The sequence below is a fragment of the Protomyctophum parallelum genome (assembly GCF_964188405.1).
Source record: "Protomyctophum parallelum genome assembly, chromosome: 20".
NCBI classification, from domain to species: Eukaryota; Metazoa; Chordata; class Actinopteri; order Myctophiformes; family Myctophidae; genus Protomyctophum; species Protomyctophum parallelum.
Window position 1 is genome coordinate 41,672,564 of NC_139718.1, and position 12,458 is coordinate 41,685,021.

Below are 12,458 nucleotides of genomic sequence, written 5' to 3' on the forward strand. Positions count from 1 at the left end.
GACAGACAGACAGACAGACAGACAGACAGACAGACAGACAGACAGTATTACTTGAAAGCAATAATGCACTTTATGCACAAGTTAGTTTACTTACAATTCTGTCCTATAGAAACGCTGCTAAACCATATAGATGCACCTTGTAATTGGTTGCGTATGTATGTTTTTATGCTTTGCAAGTCATAAGTGTGATGTGCTATGTTTTGTGTGGGTACTGCGGATGAAAATTAGCATCTTTGCTGAATCTGGTGTGTTTACATTGCATTTAAAGGTATATTCAGTGATTTCACTTAATTCAAATATCACTTATTTTTTTGTTTTGTTGTGATAATCCTCCCTAACTATAGAGTGTGCTGACCATATAAGGAGTTCCTCCCTGTCCCCAGTTAACCCCTGGGGGTCAAAAATCTTAGGTTTCGTTTTTGACTCTCTATCCTGATTGGACGAAAGGCTGGGTCCCACAGCCAAAAAGTGAAATCACTGAATATACCTTTAATTGTAATGCCCACTTATATGTATTGTGTCAAAATTAACAAATAAAGTAAAGACAGACAGACAGACCATTCTAGATTTTATTTGTTGATGGAATTGTAGAAATTGTCTTCTAGACATAGTTTTAGTCATCATAGCTAGTAGTTTTTATTTAGGTTTCGTCAGGTTTCGTCAGTTAAGTCGTCGAACATTTTGGGTTTCAGTCTGAAACAAAGTGAATCACTGACCCGTGGCGAACACGGCTTTCGTCTGGAGCGTCCGGTAGTCCATGATGTCGAACTGGGGCAGCTCGATGTTCTCCACTCCGGTGATGGCTGTCCCAGAAACTCCGATCTGCCAGTAGAACTCGATGTCATCAGTGGTGTATCCGTCTGTTGGGGACAAGAGGGGGGGGGTTAAACGGATTCATAGTTAGTCGACTAATCCAATATATGGCAACCTTCACCCGTGTTTCTTCACTGCCGGCCACTGCTACAGAGCTGATAATGAGGTTATATCTTCCCTTCATCTCTGGAGTCCTGCCTCAGAGCAGACCAGAGGTAGAAAACTGTCGTTCCCTGTCGTTCGGTCATCGCTAGGGACACATGCATGCATCAGTAAGCAGGAACTGGGGATGGAAATGAAGGACCGGAAAGTCTGGCGTGGCATTGTGAAATCCATGATCTCGACCGCGGTCGAAAAGTTATGATGATGAAAAGAACAATACAAAAGAATACAAGTGAAAGCAGCTGTGCAATAAGGAAATAAAAACACAGAAACTGCACAAAAAAGGAGAATAGACAATACAACAACAACAAAACTACAAAAGAAAAGATAACACATCAAACTAAATCATGTACATAAAGCGAGGAAGACATACAATATTGCTTTAGATGTTTCTTGAATATTGGCAAGGATAATGTCATGAGGACTTAAGTGATGTATCTAGAGAGATCCACAAATGAGGGCCTCTTAATTTGATGAATGATTGATATTTTGAAGTACGACAACAATTTCAAGGACGACTTCACCACTTTTCAACCCATCTTCATATAATTGGTCCTCATTAATGTTCATGATTAAAAAAGCACAATTATTTTCTGTCTATGTCTCATATAGGAGGGCTGTGGGCAGAAACTCGTCTTCCAGTGACATCATCGATGGGGAATCCAAGCTAATAGAAACGTCAGGCTTTTTCTATTCCTGAAAAGTTACAATGCGATAATGGAAGCCATCCTTCTCCCGATAATAACAATCTAAAAAAATATCTTTTCTCCAGAGCAACATTAGTGACTTCCTCCTGGGGGATCCCGAGACCTTCCAAGGCCAGTGAGTCGATGTAATCCCTCCATCTGCGCCTTGGTCTCCCCCGGGGTCTCAGTGGGACGTGCATCGAGGAGGACCTCCCTAGGGAGACGCCCGAGAGGCATCCTAACCAGATGCCCGAACAACCTAAGCTGTCTCCTTTCCAGGCGAAGGAGCAGCGGCTATACTTTTTTAATCTTGTTAAAAAAAATCTGCTTAACGATGATCATCATTTTTACTGAAGGAAGGTCACAGGAAGATAAATATCAGTATAGTAAAAACCCTTCAAAAAGAAAACCGCACACAAATCCACCCACCCAACCCCCTAACCCAAAACAAAATGTATCAGAGTAGATGACAGCATGTGATACGCTTGTTGGTACAACATATTATACAGATGTTGGGCTGTGGCTGTGGCCCAGGAGCGGCTGTGTCCCAGGAGGTAGAGCAGGTCGTCCAATGATCCCTGGGTCGGCGGTTCCAATCCCGGCTCCTCCTCCTGTCCACATGTCGAAGTGTCCTTGGGCAAGAAGACACTGAACCCTACATTGGCTCCAATGAGTTGGTCGGTGTGAGCTCGCCACCATTGGTGTGTGAATGTGGGAAGTGAGGACGGTGGCGTCGACTGTCCGCCGCTTCACCTCCCAATGGATGAATGAATGAACCGTTGTAAAGCCCTTTGAGCACTTGGAAAAGCGCTATAAAAATGCAATTCATTATTAACCCAAACTACTCTCAAGCACTATGAGGGGCCACTTGGGGCACGTGTTCCACCACAGGAGACCCACCACCTCCAACAAGGGCTGCCATTATATGTTCAGGAAGACATGATCTTTTTTGTTGGATGTCGTTCCTTTAACCCATTCTGACCGGGCACCCATTTTGGTGTTGGCATCATGTCAGCCGCGTCAACTCCGGGGGTGCAGAAGCGCAGCTGCACCCACTGGCATTCTGTTTTAAACTTTTAATAGCAGAATATGCACCCACTGTATAGTGACTGTCCTGAATGAAAATGTCACGTAGTCACATACCAGCTTGTGCAGCGTCGGGCGCGGGCCAGAGGTGTTGGGCCGCCGCCCATGGGCATTCAAATGCTAATAAGGTGGCTTTTGTTCTGCTGCCAGGTAGAGAGTATAAATGTCCATACATTACAGTACACGATTCATTTCCAAATCCATTTGACTACGAAACTGATGATGAAGCCACCTCCTGCAAAGAAGAGAGTCCAGTCCATCCTACAATTCGGCGCCGCTGCTGCCGCCTCAAAGACCCGGCTGCTCGCACCAGAGCCCGCTGCTACATCGACTCCAGTGCCACTGCCCGGCGCTCCTGCCGCCGCCAAGACCCGTCTCCCAGTCTGGCGGGATCTGGGAGTCCCAGAGGAGCTCGCTGTCGCCACACCGACTCTACAAGTAGCTGCCGAGGCTGACAGCACTATCAGCGCCAACACACCGGCTCTTTTAAGAGCTAATAGCAGCCAGCCGCCGAGCAAAAGCCGCAAATATGCCCGAAAATATCAACCCTACTGGAAAGAGACATTTACCTGGATCACGTACATTAAATGGTACGTCAATAAGCGACGCCACAAAGCGACTGCTAGCTGTTTATCATTGATCATGCTGAGATGTTGAAACAAGATACTGAAACAATTTAATGTGTTCGTTGTGAACTGAAACACTGTGTTCATTAGCAAATTGTAAATAAAGTAGGGGAGAGCCGCCAAGGATGTAACACTTTGCACGTTTCATTTTTTTACTCAGAGATCCGTTTATCTACACATGTAATATTTTCAGGCAACGGACCTACACATGTCAGCTACCATAAACCACTTCAAGTTATTTTTTTTATAAAACAGGTCGGGAGTTATTAAACCGAACGTGGACGCTGTTCCAGTGTTACAATTGCTGCGCATGTCGGATTAATTGGCATGCATGATAAATGTAACAACAAAAAACATCATTAAACATATCGTTTTCAGCTTAAAGCAATTATATTTCATTGAAGCAACTCCTTAGCATTGTTTTCATACCATAGATGTGATAAGAAAATGTATAAAAAATAAGGGAAATATTAAATAGTATCGGGTGTACCAGTTTGGGCTTTTTTTTTTTTTGGTCAGAAATACATTGATTAAACAAACGTTTGATTTATTGAGTTGTACAATGTATACACAAGAATACACAATACAATACAATTTTAGAACATATAATATTGGCCAATATGTCAACTGTGTAAATATGACCTATAATGGTATTGAATGGAGCCGGCGTGTGTTACAATTGATCCACTTTTGCAAGTTGTTCTTTGCCGTTGCTTACAGACCAGCACCCTCTGTAAGATGGAGCAGGGGCGGGGGGATGGAGCAGGGGGGGGGGGGGGGGGGATGGGGAGGGCGGGGGGGGGGGGGGGGATGCCGAGGGCGGGGGTGGCACCCACCGCCGTTATAGGAACGTGACGCGTCTGCATCATGTTATGCTTTATCTATTGAAAAATAGCAGATCTACAAGCTCGTATCGCGCCACTTGTAGGTCTGCTATTTTTGAAAAATCGAAGAGCGACTGACATTTCTAGAATCTGATCTCAGGTCAGAATGGGTTAATCAGACCCAGTGTTTGTCCGGCGGAAACCTCGTATGAATCTGATCTCAGGTCAGAATGGGTTAACGCTATATGCCAACTGACCACCATGTTAATATAGGATGTAATATAATAACATAAACTGTACTTATCCAATGAGAAGTATTAACAAGAGCTGGTGACTACACTGGATCCAGTGGATCCATTGGTGTACAGCCCGCTCCCCCCCCCCCCCCCCCCCCCTCCCTCCATTTCCTGAAACGTAACCTCTTTGGACATACAAGGTTGTTCCCGCGGTGACAGCATGACGATATTCATGTCATCTCCCTAGCAGACAGCATGACGGTATCATGTCATCTCCCTAGAAGAAGGTGTCTTTGAAAAGCAGTTTAAGAGTCAAACTGTCCAGGGGGAGAACACTGAAGCCATGCACGCACGCTGGACCCCGCGCGAGTATGTGCGCGCACGTGTGTGTGTGTGCGTGCGTGCGTGCGTGCATGCGTGTGTGCGTGTGCGTGCGTGTGTGCGTGTGTGTCCGTCGGCCTGTATGCTGATGGCCATGTGACATAGAACTTAACTATGCATGCAGGTATGGCAATGTATTATTCAACCAAAGCACTCCGGGTCCCCGTCCAAGCCGACCAGAGATGCCAGTGTGCATTAGCCCATTTAGACCTGAGGACGCGTCCGCGGCACCTTTTTTATAGCTTTTATAACCACTTTAACCATTATTTAAAACTTTAGCCCGTTGAAAAATCGCAGATCTACACGCTACAAGCACATTTGACTAAAGTCTTTGCTACTGCGGGGGTCCCTGGAACAACGTATTTTCAGATGGGGGTCAAAATACAGATCATTCGCCAATACAGATCATGCGCCAGATACAGATACAGATCATTCATGGCGGTTCCTTGACATGAAATCGTTTGAGCACCACTGACATAGAAACATAGGTTTTTCAGAAAACATATCAGGATTTAGACATTTGTAGAATCAGTCCTGAGGACTCAGTGGATTAGCCCATTCTGAACGGGCACCCATTTTGGTGTCAGCATCATGTTATGCTTTAGCTATTGAAAAATAGCAGATCTACAAGCTCATATCGCGCCACCGAGTGGCGCGATACGAGCTTGTAGGTCTGCTATTTTTGAAAAATCGAAGAGCGACTGACATTTCTAGAATCCGATCTCAGGTCAGAATGGGTTCATCAGACCAGTGTGTGTCCAGTGGAAACCTTGTATGAATCTGATCTCAGGTCAGAATGGGTTAGGCTAGCGGTGTGCATTAGAGCCAGGCTAGCTGCCGTGAAGTACAGGGTGACCTCAGCCAGGTCCCTTCATCAGCAAAGTCTCCAAATACGTGCCGTGAATTGCTGTACGTGTGTGTGTGTGTGTGTGTGTGTGTGTGTGTGTGTGTGTGTGTGTGTGTGTGTGTGTGTGTGTGTGCGTGTGCGTGTGTGTGTGGACAAGAGGCTACGCTAACTTAACCACTTATAGGAGCAGTTCGCCCATAAAATGACTTATTTTCTATCCCTGAATTAATTCCCTGAATTCATGGAGATTCGTGTAGTTTTTTGTCACATTCCTAAGCAGGTTTCCGAACTGTCCACGGCCCTCCTCTGAGACACAGAGTGAGTAGACAGGTTTCTGAACTGTCCACAGCCCTCCTCTGAGACACAGAGATCCCTTTTCCACCGGTTGGTTCCCAATGAATCGGCTCAGTTCTTTGCCCTTTCGTATTATGGAAGCCCTATCGGCCCGTGTTGAACGCACACACATATGGCATACGACGTTCCTGAATATTTTAGCATTGTGGGAGTGTCCATATGTTAATTATTTTCGCTTTGCGCAATTTGCTAGTAAGCCCCTTGACCTAAAAGCGCATAACGATTCGACGTGGGTCTGACCACCTCTTAAATGCAAAAAGCACTGTTTGATTTTACACTTGAGCGGCTCTGGGCGCTGCTGGAGTGTTGCCATGTCTGTTTATTATAAGCGACTTTTGGGCTTCTTCTTCTATAAAGTTGCTTGTAAATATTGATAGGGTTGCTTTTCTTGTTTCTAAAGTGCTTATTTGGGCTTTTCTCCTAATGTTGTTTAAACCAGTGATCCTCACACAGTGACATTCCCATGTCAAGGACATCCAGGTGAATGCATTTGCCATAAGGATGGCTAATCCAAAAACAAATTGGGCCAGTGACCCCCATGACAGATTTGTGTTTTTAAATGTTTCAATGAAATGTTTCATTCCACAATTGTCACTTTTTTCCAAGATTACTTTTGAAAATAGCAGATCTACCAGCTCACAATGCATCACATTCATTCATTAAAACTATGAACTCTGACTGCAGGGGGATATATAATGATCATTATAACAATGTGCAAGAAAATATTTAAAAAGAAGGAAGAACTGTGTGGACAATCAAAATATGTTTTTTTATTTTAATGTGGTGTCATTAAAATGTATCTGGATATGGCAGACTCACTATCTAGAAAATAAAAACATGGCACTTCATTTAAAATAGCTTACAGACCCCTGTTATATGCGCTTCTTTTGGGATTATTTTTATAGACCTATTTACTTGTTTCTATGAGACATGGCAACAGCAGTCTTTAAGCTCAGAGCTTTATGGTAAAGATTAGTTTGAAAGTTGATATTTGAATTGGTCATTCTTCGCTCAATTCTCAATCTTTTTTTTAAATTAAAACATCTCCATAATCCTTGAAAAGTTTGCTTTCACATGCTGTATCACACCCGATTCAAGTCTTCTTCAATAAAATGCTACGAGCGAAGACCATACCATCGGGGCCACAGCATTACGCAGTAGGTGCCAGTGGCATTTCAACTCATTCGTGACTCGAATGAAATAAAATATAATAAACGTTATTTTACTGGTGTTTTTCAATAGAAACAAATAAAGTGTGTGCAACAGTGCATATACAGTACATGCATGCACTATATAGCTATATTTCCTCTGTGTCCGTGCCCGTTTGTCTTTCATAAAAAAACGTTGATATTAGCCTATAAACACTCATGGTGCTCTCATTTCTCAACCGTTTTTTTAAATGTAAAAATCTCCATATTCCTTAGGAATCTTGCTTTCATTCGCTGTATGGTACATGGTTCTATTCTTATCGAATTAAACAATATCAAACGAACTTGTATGTTCGGGGTTAGACAATTCTGGGAACATTACGCATGGATTGCCAATTTGCCAGCCATATGCTGCGTATCTACTCGCAGTTCCATTCCGATCTGAAAGGCAGTTCTTTTGAGGCATAAAGGTGACAGCAGTGCAATAGGAATAATTAACCCAAATGTGACAAAGTCATGTCATGTCTAGTGTGCCAGCCTGCAGAAATGTAATACCACTGCCCAAAGGGCGCATTCCGTATGTGACATCAGCTGACTGGTAAAGAGAATAGTACGGACATGTTGATTGGGTACGTCTCAAACACTCCTTAAACACTCCCATGACTAATTCAAGGCTGTTTTGCGCACGGGGTGTCGAAAGCGGTTCTTACCATGCCCATAATTGCAATAGGACATTGCACATGCCCCCACCTCTTAAAACTGTAATATTATATGTAATATTAAAGGACTTGCTTAATCGAGCCCTCAGTATCAAGGGTTGGATTGGGGGTAAGTCCCTGCGACATACTAGCGTCATGTCCAGGGGGTGTACTTGTACATCAAGCTGCCTCACGCTACAGAAACAGGAGATAGGCTCCTGCCCTATGGGCCTCATGGCTCGGATAGGCTACTTATTACTTATGATAACCTTTCCACAGGAGTAGCTTTTTCATATTTTAAATGTTTTGCACATTTTCCTATATAATGCCTCATTTGCATATTGAAACATTTAAATGTAAGTAATCAACTGGGGAAGTTTCATGGTGATAACAATCTAATATAGGCATAGCTTTTCACACTCAATTCATAATTGACGTTCCAATGGTCACTGAACCGGTTCCCATTGGGAACCAACCGGTGGAAAAGGGGTCAGAGTGAGTATCGGTTTCTGAACGGTCCACAGTCCTCCTCTGAGACACAGAGTGCAGTAGACAGAAAATGGTGGCATTTATATGCTGAGCAATAGTTAGAAAATTAGTGAAGTGTGCTCCTTTAAAGCAGGGGTCTTCAAACAGGGACTCCGGGATTCCAAGTGGGGTCCTCAGAGCTACAGTACTATAGGGGGTCCACCAAGTCTTTGTTTCTTTCCTACATTAACCACTTGGATAGGTCGACATTTATGTAGGAAATGTATACGTGCCCTGATATACAGTAAAATACAATCACTCTCCCTCTGAATGAAAATAAAAAAATTAGTATACCCAAGTGATTAATCAAAAATGAATCACCCTCACCGCTAAAAGATAACATGACATTTACCTCAGTAAAATGATGCCTAAAAACCCTAATCTTTGTTCCTAACCTAAGAAAAGGTAGCATTTTATCTGGGGAAATAAACTGTCCGTGCCACAGATCATGGTCTCATATAGACCAATGCTTAACAAAGGTACTCCACCCAAGCTGATGAATAAATGGGGGTTGTGGGAGTTACTTGAATGTAATACCGAAACTAGCGCCACTCGCGACTAATAGACATTACATTCATTTGATAGCCCACCTAATGAAGTTGAAGTAGTTAAGTGCTCACCCACTGGCTTTTAACACCCCGGGGGTATATAGGACCATTCAATCAGAGCGCCCAGCGATTGGCAGCAACGGAGCACATTTCAAGGTGCACCAGGCGCCATCTTGGATGTAGCTGAAGTAGCTAGATGTAGCTAGATGTAGCCAAAACACCCCCGAGGCGATCGACAACAACGGGAGGTATGATTAATTCTAACGCGACTAGCGACGGGACCGCGATGGGTCGTCAAAAACATACACTTTGGTTTGAATTGGACGCATTGAGTTATTCACGTTTTAAGATTTTCGGTCTCATCCACTAAAATGGGGGGGGGGGGGACATTTTGGATGACGTCCCAACCGGAAATGACATCGAAAGTTGCCCAACAGGCGCTCCCAACCATGTGGAGCTGTGCGCTCGCTTATGATATCAATAAAGTTCGTTCCGTCCTGTGATTAATCTCCATCCTGAGCATCGAGCGTTACTATTTTGATAGGACGGAGACCTCCGTTTATGCCACTCAGGGTATTAACAATCCACAGTGTCTGTACACATACACACCTTCGTCTTCAATGTGTGTGTTTACGCAATGTCTGTATTTACTCAAAGCTGACCATTCATTGTCAATGGCATTCAATGTGTGTGTGTGTGTGTGTGTGTGTGTGTGTGTGTGTGTGTGTGTGTGTGTGTGTGTGTGTGTGTTGGGACAAACGCTCAAAGCTGACCATTCATTCATTATCAATGGCATTCAATGTTTGTGTTAGGACAATGTTTGTGTGTATACACAAACCCTCAAAGCTGGACATAGGAGGGCTGGCGCCCCTAAAAAATATCCCTTGGAAAAGGTCAGTGGTTCTCAACCTGTGTGGGGGTTAGGACCAAAAATAAAAAGACCATTACTGCATCAAAAGTATTCAACAAACTGGTCAAACATTGGCCAAATAATAAGAAAGAGGCATCAATTGTGAAAAGGTTTCACAATAACTATCTGTGGAACTGAGTTGCTTGTCTGGGTGGGGGGTTCCCCAGTTAAAATATGATTATTTTGGGGGGTTGCCTAGTCATGCAAATATGAGGGGGCGGGGGCGTCTTGAAATTAAAATGGTTGAGAATCACTGCTAGAGCCATAACAATCTTCTCTCATGGGGGTCCTTGGCATATATTTGTAGGCTAATGAGTATCATTTTGGGGGGTCCTTGACATGAAACAACCACTGTACTAGACACCTAACCTGACTCAGCGACAGTGAGTTCCTCCTCCTGCTCCCATCTGGTCTCTCTCGGGCAGAGACGATGTATACTCCGATCAAATGCATCCTAAGGTTAGCAAGAAATATCAACCCTTAAGCATGTGTTGTATGGAGAATATAGGTTGCTACCTTCGGGAAGGAGATATGGTGCACCAGCATACAATAAGGTCAGACTAAAGAGGTCCTTTGTCCACCAGTCGACTTTGAGGCTTATTCAGGACAGGAGTTGTAGTAGCCATGGTTAGTCTAGGCGGTGGACATTGCTCTTGTCTTCATGTCTTTATGTTCTCTGTGTTATGTCAAATATGTGCTCTGCATACTTGGCTGCTGGGTCGCAAGACGAATTTCAGTGTGTACACGCACGCACGCACGCACGCACGCACGCACGCACGCACTCACACACACACACACACACACACACACACACACACACACACACACACACACACACACACACACACACACACACACACACACACACACACACACACACACACACACACAGTGAGTGAGTGTCACTCACAGCTCTCAATCTCCAGGGTGCAGTTCTGTTCGTCCAGGGGGTATCTCCTCAGATCCATCATACACGCTGCTGTCGTGGTTATTCTGTAGGGAGAGAGACACAGAGAGAGAGAGAGAGAGAGAGAGAGAGGGGGAGAGAGAGAGAGAGAGAGGGGGAGAGAGACACAGAGAGACACATAGAGACAGAGAGAGGATCAGAATCAGATGTATGCGTCACATCCCAGCAGCAAACCCCCGTACCCCCGTAGTAAAATCAATCACACCTGTGTGAAGTGAGGGGCGCTATATGGTACATCACCGTGACATAAAATAGACAAATATGCCTATTTGCTCAGACACTTTGACGTACAATTCTCCATTCATTGTCAATGGGAATTGAATGTGGTCGTGTAGGACGGGAATCTACACTAATAGCTGAATATAGTGCCCCTCAAAAAATAAATGGCATCACACCCATGTCACCAATTGCCTCAGCCAGAACCATATAAGGAGTTTACCATCAACGGGTCGTCCTGGCATCAGGCGCCAAACGCTACATATACTAATTCCTGCACGGGTTGTGCTTATAACCACGCCCCCGGGCAAGTTAATTTAAGTTTACTGAGGTTAAGGTTAGGGTTTGAGGTTATGCCATATATGGTACAAAAGGGGTCACATTGGGGGGGGGGGAGAGAGAGAGAGAGAGAGGCTATTGAAAATGGTCTCAATAATTCACCGGTATACGAGTGGAGAGAAATGCCGGTTCATCACAGTGCAGATCACATGATGTCATCATAAATAACACTCATTATCGTCCCCATTGAGTGAATTATTAGGCTGGCGCTGTAAACCCCCCCCCCAGTTTAAATTAACTCCTGAGAGTGTATAGAAAAATGTACCCTTCATAGCGGGTTGAATTAAAGCCGCCTGGAGAGATATATACATTATACAGGCCTATATATACAGTATATATTCTAAGGGGCGCTAGCCCCTTCTATAAACGGCTTTTGTCCCCACACGTCCCCACAAGATGTGCCATTGACAATGAAAAGAGAATTCCGGTCAAATGTCTGCTAAATTGTGTCCCCGGCCGTCTCAATATTTGGCATTGATGATGAACGGAGAAATTACGTCAGAATTCTGCTAAATATGACGTAAATTAAACCTCAAACATTAAACGCCATTGACATTGAAGGGAAAACTTACATCATGTGTAAACAAGCAAATCGGCTAACCAATCACGTTGGTGGGAGCGCTTGGCCAATAAGGGACCACCTTGTGTACCTCATGTAGCAATGTAGCAATGACAAGCGCGCCCCTCATTTCACACGTCTGTGATTATTTGTTTGATGGACGCTCCTACATCCAGCATTTGGTTACCGTCCACAAACTTCGAGGTAAACAAACAAATCGGCATAGGGTCTATTTTTGTCCTACACAAACATTAACACTTAAAACCGCTAGCACTTCTTGATAAATTGTGATATTATATTTACGCCAGACCGGATGATCTTATTTTGGGGTGTGTGACGATGTTTTAGTGGCACTGCTCACAGTGCTCGGTAAACAGGGAATGATGATGCATCATGGAGGGCTTCACAGCGTCGGCTCTGAACCATGGAATAAAGCTTGTTTTGACCAAAAATGCCATCTGGGACAAGGAATAGGAGATACAGGTGATTGAAAGAAACAGATAGAATGGATGTTTATAGTCACAACGATA

The 12,458-nt window shown here is 44.0% G+C and overlaps 1 protein-coding gene across 2 annotated transcripts in view; it reads right to left on the reverse strand.

Annotated features, from left to right (window-relative positions):
• Positions 1-12,458, reverse strand: part of gabrb1 (gamma-aminobutyric acid type A receptor subunit beta1) — a gene marked incomplete at its 3' end in the record, with an annotated part of 138,098 nt that overhangs the window by 16,564 nt on the left and 109,076 nt on the right. For both annotated transcript variants that reach the window (XM_083792320.1, XM_083792321.1), the window contains 2 exons: positions 10,758-10,840; positions 717-860 (listed from right to left, as the gene is read on the reverse strand). In XM_083792320.1, coding sequence (XP_083648446.1) covers positions 717-860; positions 10,758-10,840 — 227 coding nt within the window. The remainder of the gene's footprint in view (positions 1-716; positions 861-10,757; positions 10,841-12,458) is intronic.